General features: G+C 39.2%; 2 protein-coding genes across 13 annotated transcripts in view; one reads left to right on the top strand and one right to left on the bottom strand.

Annotated features, from left to right (window-relative positions):
• LOC121952532 (band 4.1-like protein 1) overlaps positions 1-4039 on the top strand; it is a 142131-nt gene extending 138092 nt beyond the window's left edge. For all 8 annotated transcript variants that reach the window (XM_088083831.1, XM_042499281.2, XM_042499291.2 and 5 more), the window contains 2 exons: positions 84-203; positions 1104-4039. In XM_088083831.1, the coding sequence (XP_087939957.1) occupies positions 84-203; positions 1104-1109 (126 nt within the window). In that variant the 3' untranslated portion in view covers positions 1110-4039. The remainder of the gene's footprint in view (positions 1-83; positions 204-1103) is intronic.
• A 2125-nt stretch (positions 4040-6164) lies between these two features.
• cntn4 (contactin 4) overlaps positions 6165-21012 on the bottom strand; it is a 275881-nt gene continuing 261033 nt past the window's right edge. For 4 of the 5 annotated variants that reach the window (XM_088083789.1, XM_088083787.1, XM_088083798.1 and 1 more), the window contains 10 exons: positions 20512-20632; positions 19035-19193; positions 17064-17213; positions 16299-16369; positions 13446-13680; positions 13035-13150; positions 11906-12092; positions 11709-11821; positions 11443-11611; positions 6165-8949 (listed from right to left, as the gene is read on the bottom strand). In XM_088083789.1, the coding sequence (XP_087939915.1) occupies positions 8858-8949; positions 11443-11611; positions 11709-11821; positions 11906-12092; positions 13035-13150; positions 13446-13680; positions 16299-16369; positions 17064-17213; positions 19035-19193; positions 20512-20632 (1413 nt within the window). In that variant the 3' untranslated portion in view covers positions 6165-8857. The remainder of the gene's footprint in view (positions 8950-11442; positions 11612-11708; positions 11822-11905; positions 12093-13034; positions 13151-13445; positions 13681-16298; positions 16370-17063; positions 17214-19034; positions 19194-20511; positions 20633-21012) is intronic. The other variant, XM_088083801.1, reaches the window with a different exon arrangement.

Below are 21012 nucleotides of genomic sequence, written 5' to 3'. Positions count from 1 at the left end.
AGCACGTGCAATCTATGTTCAATAAGTCATAAGGCACAGGAAGCCAATATGTGAGGTTTATGACCTGTGCGTCATGTGCCCAGGCCCTCGCCATGGCCATCCAAGAGGCCAAGCAGCAGCACCCCGACATGCTGGTGACAAAAGCAGTGGTTATCAGGGAAACAGAGTCTCCCACTGAGGAGCTGCAGCAGCAGCAAGCAGAGGTATGTGACTCCTACACTGCTGACAGTGTGGTCATGAGATCAGAGTGCAGGTTACAAGATTACTGCCTTTGGTGTGCTTCGACTGATTAATGCACATTCAATGCACAGGGGCCCAAGAGGCAGAGGTGTGGACTCCAGTCACATGACTTTTACTTGAGTCAGACTCCAGTCCTAAATTTGATGACTTTAGACTTGACAAAAACAAAAAAAGACTTCCCACAAGGCTCAAAGATGGAAAAGTACGTTATTTTAAAAAAGTGCCACCAATCAATTCATTTCCTGAATGAACTAACATTATTGCTATTAATTACCAGCAAGTCAACACTAAATTCTCAGATCCACTTTGTTTGAACCAATCTGACATCATCCAGCACCAATTTGGGAAAAAAAACACCAAAGATAAATTTTGTTCCACAACAGAAACTGTGAAAAGGTCAAAAAAAAGCAGTATACAAAAAGTGTGGGTAAAAAAATTTCAAACAGAACAGCAACAAATTTACAACAAACTTTACAAATAAATGACTTATTTAGGACTTGTAACTCAAAGTTTAGGACTTTTGACTATACTGGGGTGATCTCAATTTTTTACTTTTGGACTTAACTTGGGACTTAAGTGCAAAGACTTAAGACTTGCAAAACCATGACTTGGCCTGACCGTGACTAAGAAGTCAGAGGGCCCCTGGGCCAGAGCACCTGCTTGAACATTTCTTGTTTGAATGTTAAGGAGCTACCAAGAGACAAAAAACAGCTACAAAGAGACACAAAATGACACCAAATGAAAAAATACCAAAAACAGACTCAAGGTGACACAAAAAAGCTATAAAGGGATGCAAAATGACATGAGTGTCTTATTCAGATAAAATGGATCTTTTACATTTTTCATGTGTTGTCTCTTTGCAGTCCTGATCGGCCATGGTGGCTCCTGAGACGGGGGGACAGGAGAGGATCCTCAAACTGTGTGTCTCCTGCCCCGCCCCCGCAGTACGCCACCACCCAGATACGAGGACTCTCTACCCCGCCTGTGTAAACGCCGACACGAGAACAGACTGCATTCCATGAAGCAGTAGACCTCCACTCCTGTCCCTTTAGACAAACCAACTGTGACGCGGCCTCCGACCCAAACCCGGCCTCCCAGCACATCCCAGCCCTACGCCTCCCTCATGGACCAGTCTTCTGTTGGACGATTTACCACTTGGTTTAAGCAAGTGGAGCGATGCAAGCTTGAAAGTGAAACGCGGTCACAGCTGTATGATTTCACCTCTGTAATATGTCTGAAACTTTACTCCATATTATTTAATCGAATACATTTTGACTAATTTATCCCCATAACCACCACCACCCCTGCCGCCCCAACAGCCCTCCCTCACAGATGATTTCTTTAAGTAATAAAGCCCCCAATCATCTGCCACATGTAAAATAAATAATATATACGAGCAGAGGAGGGTTGAGCGGACGCATGGGGACATTTCTGGTGGTGGTGGGGTGGGGAGGTTGGCGCAGAGTGGCAAGATGTGGCCTTTTGCTCTATGTCGCCACCTCCTGGCTGTGACACCTTCAGTATAATCAACAGCTGTCTTATTAGCTTTTTACATTTTTATCTATAGAGGATCTAATTTATGTCCAGTGTTTGCTTGTTTATGAAATATGTATAATATCAGATGATTATAATCCGCATGATTCAATTAAAAAATAGCAGAGGGAATGAAAAAATAAATACACGGACATATTTACATTTGAAATCTAAGACGATGGGACTTATGGAGAAAATATAAATAATCGGGCTGATAAGTAGTGGACACATTATTGAGTCCACTAAAGAAGGACCATGGTGGACACTTCAGTGGACAGCTGGAGCTCTCCTTTGGAACATACACTGTCCTTGTCCCACTCCCACCCCCCCACTCACTGTTATCATTTCGTCAACTCACCATCTACGTAAAGAAATGCTGGTCACACGTTTTGGGTACAGTTCTAGGATTTTTAGAGATATTTTATTATAAATGATGTTTTATCTAATAAGTTTCAGGAATGTGCTGATATGTTTTTATTTGATTTTACTGACTTCCAGTGAGAAACAGAGTTTGTGTGTTATTCTTGTGTTTTTAGACGCTTCAGTCTTAACGTTTGAACTTGCAGACACCTTTTGCAGAGGTTTTATTTTTGTTTGTTTGTTTGTGCTGTCACTTTGTAAGAAGTCCAGTGAAACACAACAAGTTAATCAAAGAGATCCCACCCAAAACTAGAGAGGAGTCTTTAAATTGTGATGCAATGAGGAGAAATGCAGTTGTTGTGTTGTTTGTCTGCTGTTCATTCAACATTTAAAATAATTTAAAAATATTGATCAAAGCCGCTTCAAAAAGCAGCTTTGAAAAGCAATTAGAAAAAAAAATTACACTTTGAATAGTATGTGCATGGTCAAAGACACTGCCTGAAACGTTTAAAAAAACCCACAAGATTAACATGGGTACTTTTATTTTTATTTTTTGGGGTGGATTAACTCTTTTAAGTTATGCTGTATGAGTTTGTATTTATAGGAGTGCTGAATGTGAGTCTTGTGCTCTTTCCTCCCTGTTCTCCCTGACAGACAAAGCCAGGACTCACACACTTAAACGCCGTATCTCCACACAACCTGTTGGCCGTCACATGACATATATCCTTTAATAATATACTATGCATCACTTATCATAAATGAGAATCCGTCTGATGGACCCATGTTAGCCGTGTTGCCGTCATTGTTGTGCTACTGTTAACCGAAGCAGTGAAGCGCACTGCCTGTGAGATTTGCAATAAGCAGCCATTATTCTTATCCTCTGTCCTCTAAAGGGAGAAAACTGTGAACTCTCATGCTTATCGAAGCGTAACCAAAACCTATAACACGGAGTTAGTGATATTCAAAAGGAGCTTTTCCAACACTTGTGGCCATGGCTTTGTCGCCCCCTCGTCGTCTAATCCTACCAATCACCCTGACTTGAAACTGTCGTCCTGCTGTTTGTGTCTGAGGAAATGAGATTCCCCAAACTGATTCTTTGTATATTCTACTTTAATTTTTCTCTGGTCACATGACACTGGACTGTTGTAAAGGCACTTGCTTGCAATGATAGCAGCACATACTAGACCGTTGGGAAAATAATGTCTTTGCTGTAGTTTGGATACACTGCTGAGGGAAGAGAAATGACTGTATGCATCAGGAGAGACGTGCTGTGGGCGAGGTGGTGAGTTGAAGGATGGAGGACCTGTATTTATATATAAATACCCATACTTCTGTGTATTATCCTGTAAACTATGTAGAAATGGACGGGAGCAGGGATGTGTTTTTAAGTCGAGGCACTAAGTATAATCTGGAGGACAGTGTGAATGGGTGCCTTATGTTTGGGAGCAGGAGCCGGTTATCAGTGCTCGACTGAAAGTGCAGTTAATCACCGCGAGGCAGATGTAGAAGTGACCTCTCCTCTCGGTCCAAGGTGAAGAGGAGCTGTCTTGGAAGTGAATTACTGTCTTGTAAAGGATGTGACATTGAGCGCACTGGGGGAGAAGTCTTTCCGATTCTGGACTGTGATGTCCTCAAGCGAGATGAAAGCATTTATTGGCCCCATTAATGTAGAGAACCAGCATAGTTCAGATTATGGATATGAGCTTTTCTTTTTATTTTCTCCGTGAAGAGCGTCAAAACTGCTCTGATGTTTAACCTCCACCTTCAATTCTCCACTGCCTTTTGCTCTACATTCCCCTAGTGCTTGGTGGTGTGTATTTGCTGTATTTGCATTCAGTCTAAATGGAAAAACATACATGCATAAATAAATGTCTCAGTATGATTAAAACACAGTCTCTCTGAGGGATTTCACTTTGACTTCTTATCCTATAATGAAGAACTTGGAGAAATGTATTCTTATTAGCTTAATGGTAAGGCTTTTATACATTAATAATTCATCATATGTAATAAATTGTTTTTGTAATATAAGGGGAATGGGTGGTATTGTTATTGTAGTGAAAGAAAAGGGAAATTTCCTTGTTTTGTGCTACCACCTTGTGGCCAAATTCAGCACATACAACTGTGGTGTGGATTGTTAAGAAGGCATTTTGGCACCGTGAGTGCCATCTAGTGTATTTTCTGCTTCACTTCACTCTACATATAAAATGACCTTACATGTTGAAAGAAACTACCATAGTTTTTCAGGATTTAATGAATGTTTAGACAAAAAATATGCAGCAGATTTACTATTTTGACTTTTCTTTAAAGGAGCATTTCACAGATTTACACATCAAGATCAGTTTACTTAGCATGAGGAGAAGTACTATGAAAACATTTGTATAATGCAGCTCTTAAGGGGCTTTGTTAAGTCACAGGAAACAATTCCTGATGATGTGATAGATTTTCGGACTTTGCTTTTGAGGCTTCACATTTTTAACTTAAAATCTTTGGAGTTTGAAAGCTTGGGCCATTTACATGTGTGAAGAGTTTAATGATGAGATGGCAACATGTTGTAGTATTTGAAGTGGGATACAGTGGTGCCCCAGGAATTTTTTGTAGAGGTGTACAGATGTGGGCACGAAAAATCTTAGGTTGGCACACAAAAACTAAATGCCATAACTGAATATCAGGAATTTGAAATATAGAGGCAAATTGAAAACTATGTCAACATGGAGAATTAAGGAATTGTATAATGATATACCTTGGTTTCCCTATTTTACAGTTAACTATCTGACGTGAAAAGACTTATATGGTACAGTTAACACTGAGTTACACAACTATCCTATTTTATTGTGTTATGGGTAAGGGAGCCCTTTGAAAATGAAACTAAAAAGACAGAGATTTGGGGGCATAGTCTAGTGTATGGACACTGTTTTTTTTGTCTCTTGTATGATCTCTTGTCTAACACCTAGTTTTTTATCATCTGAATGTGCAGAGTTTTTCTATCTCTTTGAAAATCACCCTGCCAGTTGATTTACCTTCACATTCCTTTATTTGAAAAGATACCACTACCTTTGCAAGCTTAAAAATGAGCTCACTAAAAACTCTTAAAAGTAGTAATATTGGCCTAATTATTTTTGCAATCATATAGGGATGGCCATGGTGATAACCTTCTCATTTTAAGTCATCACAGTCAGTGGACTTCCATGTCTACATATTCTGCTCTAGGCATCCTTTTACATCTGCTGTTGACATTCCAGGATGCTGCAATCAACGTCGGGGTGTGAGCAGAAGCACATGATTAGGATTTAGGCTACAGAGTCATGTTTAGTTAGGTTTAGGCAACCGAAGAACATCATGGTTTGGCTGTACGTTCATCCAGAAATTAAACAACGAGCTCTTGGTTGAAACAGGGGTTTGTTGGACCCATCAACACAATAGGGACCCTCACGCTCCTTATATTATGTTGTTACCTGCAGCTTTTCAACCTGAGCCCAACAAGTGGCGTATCTTATGGCCGCAACAGTTTCCATCTGGCTGTGTTATCAGTTGATGCCGCCCAACCACATATGGAACAGCTGGCAGGGCCAAGTGCCATCCAGCTGACCAGCGGGAGATCATTACAACAAGAAGGGTTTCCTTTTGCCACTTTACAAACGGACGCTGCCTGGTGATGTATCATACCACAGCAAAAGGTGGCTCTTGGTGTCAGTATCTTACACCAAAATTGCTGACAATGCAGTGGTATTTGAAGAATAAAAATGGGCTGCCATGGCCCTCCCTAGCCCCCTTTGGGAGTACCAATGGTAGAATCTAGTGGTTTTTGGAACTTGACCCGTATTAGGGACTACAATTTGGGATGTCTGGGCCTCTATTGCTTCAGTTTTGGTGAGTACCACATTAAATCATTGCAGTAGATCTATAATTTTATACTAACAAAGTATCTAGCCCCTTAACTGATTGCTAAATTTAGATAAATAATATTACTATAGGTCTGTTCTCAAACAAGTCACATGCATTGATGGATGGACCAACAGAGCTTGACATTGTTCTATAAATCAATAATCTTTATTAACACAGTATAAACAACAAACAGCAACAGAGGAAACCCTCATGTAGAGCGTATATGGACAGTAGACCCAGTACATCGCAGAGGGGCTGACTGAGACAGAAGCATAGACATGGGGCTGATAGATGTGGTTCAGATTTCGTGGTACACATACAGTATACACAAACCTATCGGATGCATGGACCTTGCATGTTCCTAAAGCCATTCAGTCAGTTTGCGGATGGACAGAAGAGAGAGGACAAAGCACAGTCATGCTGAGCAACAGTTAGCTACAGTATGAAACAGAGTTATTACATAAAAACCAAGTAAATCATCTCTTTAGAAAGGTTCTTTTATATAAATGATTTGAAGTGTACAAAACAGTATATTACACATTTCTTGATGCATGATTCTGAGCAAGACCCAGTAGCCTACAGCACACTTCCCTTCAAAGTACAAACTACTTAACTGGATTACAAGCTACATACAGACTGCACTGTACGTCTGTAGCACGGCAGTCCCACATGGCATCAGGAGACTATGGGAAAAGGAAAAGATCAGCAGCATTGTCTTTTAATAAGAATACACACCTATAAAAATGCACCAGGCCTCATATATTGCCAATATCCCATGCGAAACAGCGGAATGCCATTTAAACTAACCTCGGTATCCTCAGCTTTGCACAAAGGACGCTGCCCCCCCCCCCAATCCCAATCACATACAGTATCTATCAACACAGCAGCATGTAAACATCACCGCGGCTGCTTCATAGTTCTATGTTTCTAATGTTTTTGATATACATGTGATAAGTTAAGGCTCTTTAAGGACCTGAGGATTTTGAACATATGATGAGGCACACAGAAGGCAAAGAATAGCTCTAGACACAGGGCTAACCGAAAGAATGAGGAGCATGAGACAGCCACAAGGGTCCAGTCACCAGTGCAGTTCAATGGCCAAGGTCAAGGAACCCAGGGGAGATGCTCTCCAAAACAGCATGGTGCTATTTCTGGCAACAAGGTCAGTAAATATCACATGGATGACTTTAAGGATCCCATTGACTTTTTTGGGAGTTCTTTGTCAGCTTCCCCTGGCACCCAAAATATGGAATGCTAATGCCTTAGTATTAATTAGAGGATAGGTTTGGCTTTTTTCCCCATATGTACACAGATCACTGTAATAATTCTGTCTGTCCATGGACCCTTAACGGTACACTTATAATGTAATTTACAGCTCAGCATAAGCTAATAAGAAGCTTCAGAATTCGTCAATAAGCAGAATCAAGCAGGGATCTTTGTAAGTAAAAGTGTTTAATCCGAGCAACAAATTTACATGGGACTACCAAGATGCATCCCTCAGCACTTTGCCAGGCTTCAAGGAAATGCACCAGGCTTTGAAGACAATTTTTTTAAGGCCAAATAGTGGAGTTCCAACCAGGAGCGTATCATCAGATCCTGGGTACTATGCATAAGGAGTCTCAGTGCCCCTCTGCCCTTCCTCTCTTTTTTCTTTCTGTTTTTTTTTTTTTTTTGCTTTTGCATTCTTTCTCTTTCTTTTTGTTTTTTCTGAACCCCAATTTCCCTTTCCCTTTCTTAAAACTCCAGGTGCAGGAGCGGAGTTAGGCCTTATTATATATATACGTTAGCCCTATCTTTAGCAGTGTAGTTGCACTGTAAAGGGCCACAATGGACAAGAGAATTGATTACAATGACTCAAAACTCAACGTACACATGTAAGTATTGCATTAAAACAGACTTTAAAAATCCCAACCTATCCCATACGTAATTAGCGCCAGTTAGCATTATCTGATTCAAAGGGATAACTGGATGCTAATATTGTTTTCAAATTTATATTATCTGCAGATTCATGTCTTGTTAATAGAAAATCTATGTGGATTGAGTCAATTAAAAAACAAACAAACAAACAAACAAAAAAACTAAATATGGCTAACTTCACTTGTGTTTGCCAGCACTAATACTTGACCAGCATGATAGAGCATTAGCATGTGCTGTCTGGAGACAGATTATTTCAAATGCTAATCCTCTCTTCACCCACAGTACTTTGGAAAATGGCCAATAATGACAAACATCCATGTTGATGAAGTCCTTCTGGTGAAATATTTGTGAAATATTGCAGAAACAGAAATGCAAAGATGTTACAGATAACAGTTGATAGTTCATTCACTTGAAGAAAAGAAACCACTCTGGTCTGTGAGAACCAAAGATACAAATATCATCTTATTTCAGAAGATAAAGGTGCTCCGTCAAATCACATTCTTAACCTCCAGAGTGGAAAATTTGATGATGTTATTTGCCATGCACTTAATTGTTCTCACCCCAGTAAGCCCAGACTGACTTCAAATCGATTGAGGAAAAAAAAAGAAAATCTATAAAAAGCTCAACATGTCATACAAAAAGATGCATATAAGACATTTTTCTCCTTATTTTGTTTTTTTCTTATGAAAGCTGCTTTGGTAACAACATAGTCACGACATCGCTCAATCTCCTTTACTTAGCGTGGGTGCTGAAGGGGACTCCTTCCCTGTCATATCTCAATGGCATGTTTTTTTTTATTTTTTATTTCTTCCTTCTGCCTCTAAAATCTAAATGAATGGATCTAGTTACACCAGAGTGGGCTGTGTTTGCGTTCCGCTGCAGAGCTGTCTTCACATCAGATGCAACGTCTGCTGGGAGCTGTTTGTCATAAAGATGTCCGTGCTGTGAAAGACAGTGCTATTGTACTGAGGGCTGATAGAGTGGAGACCTTGGATGCCGAGCCGACTGCGTTGGGGCCTGAAAAGGTATTGAAAACAACACCGCTGTTAGTCTGTTTTCTTTGGGGGTGGAGTCAGACTTTTTTGCCATTTCATTGCTTGTGTCAGCCACCTCTCTAACTTGCCTATTAATGGTTTCCCACATTTTCATTTATCTGTGGCTCCCATGAATTTATTATATATTTTGGGAGTTGGACCAGTCACTAAGAGCACTCCTGGAATATGTTTATTGTTCAGTTATTCTTTGCAGAACCCTCTCCGAGTGCAGAGCGTACTCTGGGCACAGAGGGAGCAGTAGAGCCAGAGTCAGGAGAAGTGAAAGTAAAACTTAATCGCTTCTTGTAATGGGTCTAAAAGTCTGCAGCAGCCACTCCTATAATTCATGGATCCTATCACCTCTAACTGGATAGACAGATCAATTATCCACTCCGTGACTCGAACTCTTAAAACTACAGTGGCCCTGAGGGTCAAAAGACTGCAGTATATCAAAAAACACTTCAGTTTCCCTTTGGGAATAAAGAGTTTTTTTATTTTAACTTATACTCGTGATCTGTGAAAGGCAGCAATGTGCAGCAAGGCAAGTCCACCACAAATCAACAAAAAGAACAAGTACTTCCTTTTGTCTCAGACTGGCAGACAGTCAGTGCATCCAGTCAGCTACAAGGAATTCTCGTCCAGTAGTACCTACCTTCTATGGTTCAATTCTCACCAAACATTTTGTTTTGGGAATGTTACTTTATTTTCTAAAATCTTATTAAGGTGGTTATGTTTTGGGAAATGTTATTTTGTATTCTTAATTATTGTGTTGTTTTGGGAAAGGTTGTAGTATTTTGGGAAATGCTTTGTTTTGTTTTCTGAAATGTTTTTGTATTGGGAAATGTTATTCTGTTTTCTGAAATGTTTTTGTATTGGGAAATGTTATTCTGTTTTCTGAAATGTTTTTGTATTGGGAAATGTTATTTTGTTTTCTGAAATGTTTTGTTTTGGGAAATGTTATTTTGTTTTCTGAAATGTTTTGTTTTGGGAAATGTTATTATGTTTTCTGAAATGTTGTCATGTTTGGGAAATGTTATTATGTTTTCTGAAATGTTGTCATGTTTGGGAAATGTTATGTTTTCTGAAATGTTGTCATGTTTGGGAAATGTTATTATGTTTTCTGAAATGTTGTCATGTTTGGGAAATGTTATTATGTTTTCTGAAATGTTGTCATGTTTGGGAAATGTTATTTTGTTCTCTGAAGTGTTTTATGTTGGGAAATGTAGTGATTTAGGAAATGCTATTTTGTTTTCTGAAATGTTGTTTTGGGAAATGTTACTTTATTTTCTAAAATCTTATTAAGGTGGTTATGTTTTGGGAAATGTTATTTTGTATTCTTAATTATTGTGTTGTTTTGGGAAAGGTTGTAGTATTTTGGGAAATGCTTTGTTTTGTTTTCTGAAATGTTTTTGTATTGGGAAATGTTATTCTGTTTTCTGAAATGTTTTTGTATTGGGAAATGTTATTTTGTTTTCTGAAATGTTTTGTTTTGGGAAATGTTATTTTGTTTTCTGAAATGTTTTGTTTTGGGAAATGTTATTTTGTTTTCTGAAATGTTGTCATTTTTGGGAAATGTTATTATGTTTTCTGAAATGTTGTCATGTTTGGGAAATGTTATTATGTTTTCTGAAATGTTGTCATGTTTGGGAAATGTTATTATGTTTTCTGAAATGTTGTCATGTTTGGGAAATGTTATGTTTTCTGAAATGTTGTCATGTTTGGGAAATGTTATTATGTTTTCTGAAACGTTGTCATGTTTGGGAAATGTTATTATGTTTTCTGAAATGTTGTCATGTTTGGGAAATGTTATTTTGTTCTCTGAAGTGTTTTATGTTGGGAAATGTAGTGATTTAGGAAATGCTATTTTGTTTTCTGAAATGTTGTTTTGGGAAATGTTACTTTGCTTTCTGAAATGCTGTAGTATTTTGGGAAATGTTTAAGTGTTTTGACCCTCAGGGCCACCATATAAAACAACTGATATGGGATTAATGAACTCAAAACGAGTACCCTTTGCACTGCATTCATGGACCCGTAAAAATGTCTCAATATAGAGAGGGGACATAACGATAAAAAAGGAACACACACAAGATTAAATTTCTATAAAAGGGAAATTAGTGGACCCCCACACCCTCTGTCATCATCTTCTGCCACCCTTAGATTCTAATTCTGTGGGGAAAACTATAATTGCAGCCTAAAAGCATTTATTTCTAAAAAATGTTTGATAGTTATTACTCAAGCAGAGAAATGAGACAGTGAAAGTATTTTAAATAAATCTCTCGACTTTTCGTGCAACGCTTGCATTACGGTGCCACGTAGAGGGCGTAATTACACAAATGTGTCATGTAGCGCATTATTTCCCCACTCTCTCCTGCTCCTATGGAGATCTTGATAGCTAATCTGTTCTGGCAAGACGGCAGCAGGGGAGTGGATTATTCAGCTCAGCCACGAGGGAGGCACTAACTAGCTCTCCACTGACCTGGTAGCCTCGGGATGGTGATCAGCCTGCTACTGCTGCCTTCCCCTCCCTCTCCAAATGGCTTTATCTGGATGATATAATCCTGGTCGGTGGGCAGAGCGAGCTCTACAGAGGTCGTGTTGGTTTCCATGACGTTGGGGCGGCTGTGTTGATTCTTCTTGTACAGCACCTGAGGACGAAAGGTGTATGGCAAGAGTCAGGCACAGAAGCAATAGCAGCATACACTATTTTCTGATAATAAAAAAAAAAAGCAACTGAGTGCTTACTTTGTAACCAGTGACCTCTGACTCATTCTCAAGGGCTTTGACCTGCTCCCAGTTCAATATAATCTTGGAGTTTGAAGCATTCCACCTCACTTTAACTGGCGGCTGACTGGGTGCTGAGAGCAGGAAAACACATTATTCACCTCAATGAAAAGCTGCACAGTGGCAGAGAGTGAGTTATAATTAGATCTGATACTTACGTGGTTTTTTGGTGGTAACGTTGACCGTGGAGCTGGGAGGCCCCGTTCCGGCAGTGTTATACGCCCTCACTGAGATGTAATATGTGGTGCTGCCTTTCACCCCACGGATAATAGTAGATGTTTGATTTCCTACAGTCTTTTGCACACTGGCCGTGTCTTCCCTTTCACTTCTACTCCAGTACCTCAGCTGAAAAGCAACAGGGCACAACCAGAGACGTGAGCGTGAGGAAAAAAACACGACAGACACCTTAAAAGCTTTCCGTTACACCCTGTCAATGAAGTGCAAACTGGAAACGGAGCGATGTGAACTCAACTGGACGGAAGATGTGAACTGGTCTGAAAACAAGCTTCAGCAGCGTGTCACCTCGTGTATCTTTTGCTCGCTGTGCTGTACATGCCCTATACGGCATGTCATGGTTTTAGTTATGTGGTAAAGAGCGAGGTCAAATATGCAAAAAATTTAAAAAAAAAGGAAAACAAAGACTAAGAATCCTCAAAAATCCCCTGCCATCAACTTCCACTGATAACAGATTTTCTTTGTCACCCTGCTTGTCAGGGCTGAAATAGCTGGCATGCTTGACAGCACAAATATAATTTGTCTTTCCTCACAGGAACAGTTTGCTCAGGCCCTGCTCCTCTGTTGACTCTGAGTGGTCAACAATTTATAAATCTGGCACTTTAAGCAATCCGGGGATGAAAACATCGCCTTTGTTCACATCTTGGATTTCAATAATGAGCAGAATTAAAATGACAAGAACTAACTGAGCGCAAAGCCAGTGTCTGAAACTGCTTTGTTGTGTGGATTAGAAGCTAAACGTTCCTATCCCTTAGAGTATTGCATCAGTACGCTAATCAGGGTGGTTACAGTACTTAGGTAAACAACAAGAGAAACACAACTAAACCCACAGGCGTGGGACTAGGCTGGACCATTTTGCATGCAGCAAGCTATTATCTCCTATGCCCAAGGTGCATGAGCCCGAAACACTCATCAATAATAGACGAGAACAAGATTCAACAGCAGTTGCCATGTGCCTGCACACGCACGCATGCACACACACACACGGACTCACACACCCTTGCATCCAATGAAAGCACACACACATAAGCAAGGTATTTCATTTTAGCTCACCTCATAGCCCAGGACTCTTTTTTTGCTGGCATTCCAGGGCAGCGCTTTCCACGAAATTTCAATCTCGGATGCAGAGAGGCTCTTGGCGCGGACCCTGGTGGGAGCTCGGCCAGGCTCTGGAGTTAATGTATAAAGACTCTGAATGATTTTAGAAGTAACACCGAGCTTTGATGACCCCTCAAAGCGGGAACATCAAAACTGTTTCAAAGCTCTTCCTTTTATCAGTACAACAGAGCGAAGGAAGTATGGGGAAGACGTCTGCAAGTGCTGATAGAAGAACGCTGGCTGCAAGATCACTGCAGCTGCTGTCCATGCCCAGGATGAATCTAGTAATGTACTCATACATTTACAGTGGCTGAGCAAGCAGAGCTGCTATGTTACACATTGTGTATGACACAAAATTATACGCACCTTCCTCAGCAGAGTAGATAGTGGTAACAGGTCCAAATGGCCCTTCCCCCTCATTGTTATAAACCCCGACCTTCACATGGAAAGGCGAGAAGGGCTGGATGCTCTCGTTCTTGAAGACATATTTTGATGCTTCAGCAGACGGTACAGCAGCCTGCATCCATCCTGTGGCGCCGTGGGGCCGAAAAGCGACAACATAGCCAAAACCTGGTCCGTTCTGCAACTCCTCCGGAACCGGCTGTAGTAAAAAAAGAACGTTTAAAATAAAAACTAATGTCACCACAATTTTGTGCCAAAATCCTTCTCTAGGTATTAATTTAAAACTCTAAATTCATCACTTAGTAAACCTTTTAAAACCTGAAACAATGTTGCTTTTCTTATGCTGCTTTCAGATGCCTTTTAACAAGTACTTTAGCCTTGGAACTGTGAATTGGTGCGATTTCTTTTAAAAACATGGGAAAAAAGGCAATGGGTAAGAAATATTTCACAAATTACAAGCAATTAGTAAAGTTGGAAAACTATCATATATAAATGTCATGTTACTGAATTTTATAATTTCAAAGCTTTTTTTCAGGTAATTTACTTTTATTTATTCTTTTATATTATTATTATTATTATTGATTTTATTTTTTTAAAACAAATTTTCAGGCATTTTTTCTGTAATTTAAAAAAAATAATAATTTCTTGCTAACTTTGGGGTCATTTCTGTCTTTTCGTTGCTCATTGTGTTATTCACGTTTTTGAGAGAAATCAAGCCAATTTGCTCAGGTTTCAAAGGGTTAATACATTAATTTGTAACTCATTATGTACAACACATTTTGAAAACTACACCATGAGGAAAGACAATTTTTGGGGCAATGCTTGGCCTCAAATAAAACATGCTGCATACACAGGAACTATAACTGGACACATCCATTACACAGTACAGTGTACTCAGCATGATACCATAAACTCAGCTGTTGTCCAGAGTGATAACATGGCTCATACATTTATAGCCACAGATTTTCCATTCTAGTGGATAAACCCACCCTCCACTCTCCTCCTCTAATAGATACATGTTCATATAAAAACTCACTTTATTTTTTCCTCCTGTTTTAGCCCTGCTAGATATCTCAACTCTGGACAGCCCCTGATTTCTAATGAATATTCTTTTGAGTATGTTTTTGGTTTTATAAAAAGCTCGCCATACAGTGGATAGCACTTACAGAAGGATCTCAAATTATAAATTATGATACGAAAACGATTTGTAAATGTAAATTAATGGACTTACATGGTGTGATTTACATGTGGTGTGCCACAAGGGTTGATTCTGGTACGCCTCTTGTTCCTCATTAATATCAATGATGTGAACACTGCATCTCCATCAGTGATTCTATAGATGATACTAGTTTCTTTTCCTTCATGGAAACATTTTTCCACACTTATTTTGAAATGGATGAATTGAACTTTCTCCAAATAAGTCTTGTTTAAATAAGTCTAATTTCATGATTTGTTTTGCCAAAAACAAATGGAAATTGAATTGGAAATATGACACTCATTTAATTATCAGCAACATAAAAAACATCAATTGGTGTGGGAAATGGAATAACTGTTTTTCTTCTTTGCAAGTGCTCATTAACACTTTACCACATTTTTTTTACCTATATGTCACACTTCCAGTTTTCCTTATCCACTGTGAGGTATCAAGGACAGAGGGATAGCGTAAGCTGGAAAGCACTCTGAAATATTGGGCTTTATAAACTGAAGTGAGCTGAATTTAATTGAACTGAAGTGCATTAATTTCAGTCTGGGCTGGAACTTTTTCCACCAACCTTAAAAAGCTTCTTTCTTTACAGAATAATTGTGAGATGTGCTACATTTTATAGTGAGATTGAACATCCAGCAACACTTGTGATTTGAATGTTCCTTTTTTGCCGTACATGTAACAAAATCCACTAATCCACATTTATGTATTGTGGCTGTCTTTTTTTCAATAATTGACATCTGTACATACAGTTTATTGTGTTTTTTATTATTGGCAAGTGTATTTTTTTTCCAGTTTGCACTTTGCACTAATGCTTCATTATTATTCTATGAATTCCCTGTGTTTCATTACATGTATAACTGAGCTTAACATTGCCTGTAGTGCCACCATCAGGCCAAGATCCGAACACTAAACAGAAAAAAATTCAGTATCTATTGGGCAGATTACAGAGGTGTCATACCCATTTGACATGACAGTGAGAACCCAAAGGTCTTTTGCACTACTGCTACCCTTGGGACAAAAGTTACATTTTTAGCCCCACCATAGGTAATGCTTTAAGCTTGTAAGCACAAGCCAAAATTAAAAATGCAACACTGCACCCCTGCTTTTATGTCCAAAGGAAAATGCCTCAGGAATTTTCGGTGCTGAGGCGGAGTTGCAGCTCCGTTAAGCAGAAGTTAGACTTTAATTGAACTCTTGCATATTGAAACATCAACACCGATTCTGTAAAATGTTTCACAGCGGGGGCTGATGATTTTTGAGAAGCCCGAATAAATATAAGCTTTTGGAGCTGAACTGATATGCAAGGGGCTTTGTAGGAAAGAAATATAAAGAAAGACAGAGAGAAAGAAAGAAAGAAAGGGAAAACAATTTAAAAAAAAAAAAGTTGGGACTTCGAAGGAACCATTGAGTTTAATTATCTTATTGAAACCTCAAAAGCATTTTTCTCTCCCCTAGGGTGACAGCAGCAGTTATTGCCTCTCTGTTCTTAAAAATGAAATGCCATACATTAAGCCGTTCCGCTTAATGAAACAGAGGCCCAGATCCACAGAGAATAATGACATCTGGCTCACTCTTCTATGGGTGAGGGGGTCCTGAGCAAGCTTGCTTACCTCCCATGTGATGACTAATTCGGAGCGACTGCCACCGCCTCCACTCACATTAGCTGGTGTGACCTTCGGAGCTGGAGGAAGAAGACAGATCAGCTTAGCCCTGTTGACTTCACACGATGCCTAAGAAGGCACATGTAATCATTTTTCATGTTGCTACTCCCAAACTGCAGAGAGTCAACTTTTCGACACATTTGAACTTCAACATCCAGAAACCCTTGTAGATATCAGCAAATTGCTGTGTATTTGCTGTCATGGCCAGCCCATGGTGCTTTTTGCACCAAATGATACTGAATAGGGCGAGACATATAGAAACCAAATGATCCAACCTTGATGAACTAAGCTCTCTAGTGCATTATACTGCTTTTTAGAGATGACTTGTAATTTTTCAGTATAAGTTTTCTTGTGCCAGAGAGTGGACCAAACCAAATGACAGATCTGCGTATTGAAGAATTTATGGGACCTCCATGTGGGGTGCTGTTTGACATTTTGGGTAATATGCTTGCCAAGACTTAGATGAAAAGATTGATACTGCTCATATATGTGGTCATTAAATATGAAGCTAATACTTGGAGACTGTATGGTGCAGCTCCGACCAGAGGTAACAAAATATGTCCAATAGCACCTCTAAAGAAAATAGTTTACTATTTTCAAAGAGAAAAAAAAACCATTTAAGTAAACATTTCCTTGGAAGGTTAGAACAAACAAATATGGCAAACATTTTTGAAAGAGGCATAAGAAAAGTTTTCTTTCTCATGCAGTACATACAGGTCCCCTTTGTCCTTGCTTGTTTAGATGGCTTGCTGGGCTCGCCGGTCCCGATGGTGTTGCTTGCCAGGACTCGAAACTCATACTCCACCCAAGGGCTCAGGTCTATTACTGTAGCTGTCAGCCGGTGGCCCCCCACCACCTCAGGAACTGGCAGAAAACACACAGTGCCCCCTTCAGTATCAAAAAACTCTGTGGGTGTGTGTTTTCTATGTGTGTGTCAGCTTAGCATCAGCAGCAGAATGTCCTCCAGGCTGACAGGCCTGTCAGGACTCCACCACAGGTACAAAGGACAGGTGTAATCCCTCACAAGGGCACATAATGCACACACTAAGACTAAAAAACAACCTCACAATTAGGCCTGTCATGACAACACCTTACTGACTTAATGAGGTCTGCAAAACTGTTAAATGTCCATATATATATCCATATTGCCTTTATAGGTGTGTGTGTTTACATAAGAATGTTACCAACATTTCACGCTGTTCTCTTGAAATGTTTACACATTTACAATTTGTATATAACCAGATAATCATGTCAGTAATTTGTATAAGTCAGTAATTTGTATAACCATGTCATCAGACAGACGGTGATCACTGTACCTTTACTCACCTTAACCTAATGTACCTTTACTAACCTAAATCTAATATATGCAGCTTTACTTACAAAAACCTAACTTACGCACCTTTACTTACCTAAACCTGATCAATGTACCTCTACTTACCTAAATCACTCATCTTTATTTCCCTGAACTGGACCCATGTAACTTTACTTACCTAAACCTAACATACGTAATTTTGTGTTAAGTACCTAACTTCAAAATAAGAATGTAACATCATTTATAGGTTGCTAATTCCTTAGCTATCATAAAAGACAGTTGTGTGAGTATCTATTGAAATGTTAGCCAACATGATGCCAGAATAAACAGCAATGTATTCTCTACCTTTGTAAGACCTGGGCAGTGCCTAAGCCGAATAAACAGGAAAAAAACTTTAGTTCCCCTCAGTTTTACCCTGTAGGGACCCAACTGAAACACAAACACACACTTATTTGGAGTATTTAAAAGGTTTTTAAAAAAGTTAATTGCGCTTTTAAATGGTGTACATATTATTGTATTATTATAGTGTGTCATTATGCTGTTTTTATTATATCAGTGATATAAAGCAGTCTCAAAATGACAATAATATAATTTAGAGCAAAATAAAAAAAATCTAGAGCAAAATATCACCAAACAGTAGTAATCACGACAGGCCTCGCAACAATACATAAATACTACATACAAAGGATTGCACTTTATAAACTATAAACTTAACTAACTATAAACACAACTATAAACTCTAATTTGGAGATATTTTCTTATCACTCCAGTAAGATATGTGATATGGCACGGTATGTGCATTGCTGGATTTGCATCAGAGCATCAAACTCACAGTGATTCAAAACATAGAAACAAAATCGAGACGAGTCCACTTGAAACAACAAAAAGTCAATTTCCTTTCTTGAAGGAATTCTGTCTACCTGCAAGGTCATACTGCAGGTCTATTTCAAATATATGATCCTGATGTGGTAAATCAATGAGGCCAGTAAAAGTATCTGAGATCAAAGTGTCCTTAATTCACAGAAATATCAATAGAACAAGGTATACAGTATGGCATAAATGCACATTATACCAATCATGCGTGAATGCTCAGCCCCATTAAAGAGGATGTGGGGAAAAATTACAGAAGCGCTATCACTTAACTACACTATCAAATTACAGCCTTGGCAGCAAGCTTCATCATCAGGATGAGAACCACGTTTCAGGATTCCCGGGAGTCCGATAAAATGGCGGTCAATGGTCATGCTACAATTGCGTACCATTTGGTGCTGGGGTAAAAATTACATCTCCAATATTCTCACAGGCGAGGCAGAATGAAGAGTGGCCCCCTCCATGTGATTGGAGGAGGCCACGGCTGGTTGGAGAGAGCTTACCTGTGGTGACAGCCTGCCACCCGAGGGAAAATGGTGTCCTGGCCTGGATGGTGTGTGCCGTAATTGGACTGTGATTATCGGGACCAGGCCTCCAGGACAGAGAGGCTGTGGTATCAGTGATTTCTTCTACATGGATGCTAGTAGGGGGCCCCGGGGGACCTGATAGATGGTATAGCCAGGCAGGGGAAGAGGAGAGAGATAGAGAGACAGAGAGACAGACGGAAGAAGGAGGGAAGAGGAGGGGGGGATGTAAATCAGGAGGAGATGGAAAGATGGTGGAGAGAGTCGCAGCAGTTTTAGCACCTGCAGCTACTGTAGCGAAGTGAGTGAAACCTTTGGGAGCGATTTGGTATAATTAGACAGTAAATTTCCTTTAAACCTTGAAGAGAGAAATTTCTATTTGCCTCCCTTTTCATTCTGGCCTTTTATTTCTTCATCAGCGAGGCAAAACGAGTCACAGTCAATCATTAACAAACTTCTTTCTGCTGCAGTGGATGAATGACAATAAGTGTTTTAAAAGCTTAAACATCCTTAACCCTTACATCCTGCTTAGCTGTTTGGCAGAGCACATTTTGAGTCACTATATCTGAAAAATGTGTTGAATTCAATTTAATCTGATTGAGCCATCTCTACCATTTGGTTTGGGTATGTTATGCTAAAAAAATTCCTCTAGATGTCACTGTGTCTTTAGATTGATTGATTGATTGATTGATTTCTTTGTTTTTCGTGTCATTCACACAATGTGCCCAGCTCTCATGGGTTTATAATAAACATAAACTGCAGTTGCAGCAGTCAAATAATTCATCACATTTCATTTCATTACAAAGATTAGAAATTATTTAAACAGAATATTTCTTAAACAAAATATTCTGCCTTCTTTCCCAAGCTTTGAGCAGGGAAATTTGCAACAACCTGGCCTTTTATGGTAAAAGTAGTGATGCTAGGATAATAAATGCATTTTATTATGAAATAACAAAGGATAAATATTAACTGTTGTTAATACCATATATTAAATATTTATCCATTATATATCTTTGGTGAAAAAAAAATACAGCAGTATGATTTTTCAACCATTTCTCAGATGTTTTCAAAGTAGTGTAATGGTAAATATGAATGGAAATAATACTTGTACTGGCAATACTATGAATTTCATAGTCACAAATTAATATATGTTGGCATACTAACATAGTACACGCATTATAACTGTATATGAATTGTACTTTTAAATTTTTCTCTGTTTTACCAGTACCATGAATAGCCATTTCAACCTTGTGGCAGAGGCCTATATTAAAAAAAAACCAAAAAAAAGTACAGTGTCTTTTAAAAAATAAAGATTGATTTTTGTATAGTAGGGAATAATGGGAAAAAAATAAACATTTTGGGTTGTTTTTTCTTGGTCATGGCTTTATTGTCAGTAATCATTCTGAGTTGGAGTATGTTGATTCTCAGTGAAAGCAGAATGAACATTTTGGCTCACCTCTGACAACCAAGTCCACAGCGATGGAAATGCTGTCCACCTTCGTTTGCACGGCGCACGTGTACTTCCCCGCATGCCTCAGCTGGATATTTCGAATCATAATGTCTCCTGCCGAATGCTGCTGTCATTCAACACATGCACACACACAAACACACACAAGCACACAGAGGTCCATAAGCAACATGGTACGCCTCCAGCTATTCAAAAACAATACTGACTTTCCAGTCACATGGGAACCAAACCAGCTGAACACAAAGCTCATTCTCATGTATGTGAATCTTTCAAAAAATAAATTCCTCATGCAGCATCTCCTCCAAAAAAGCTGCACTGAAATACCTCTCCATGTTGGGCACACTTGATGCTTTTATTTTATTATTATAATTAGAGAAATGCACATGCTCAGATAGCTTGATTTTGGCACGGTGCAGCCTAATGGCAAGTCTGATCGCTGCGTCTTTAAGGGAGCCTTTTATTCTGTCTCTGATTGCAATTCCCACTCCC

This window comes from Plectropomus leopardus, chromosome 2, assembly GCF_026936395.1.
Source record: "Plectropomus leopardus strain MGB_pleo_1.0 chromosome 2, ASM2693639v1, whole genome shotgun sequence".
NCBI classification, from domain to species: domain Eukaryota; kingdom Metazoa; phylum Chordata; class Actinopteri; order Perciformes; family Serranidae; genus Plectropomus; species Plectropomus leopardus.
Note: the sequence above shows the minus strand (reverse complement) of the source record. Positions and strands in the feature narration are given on the sequence as shown.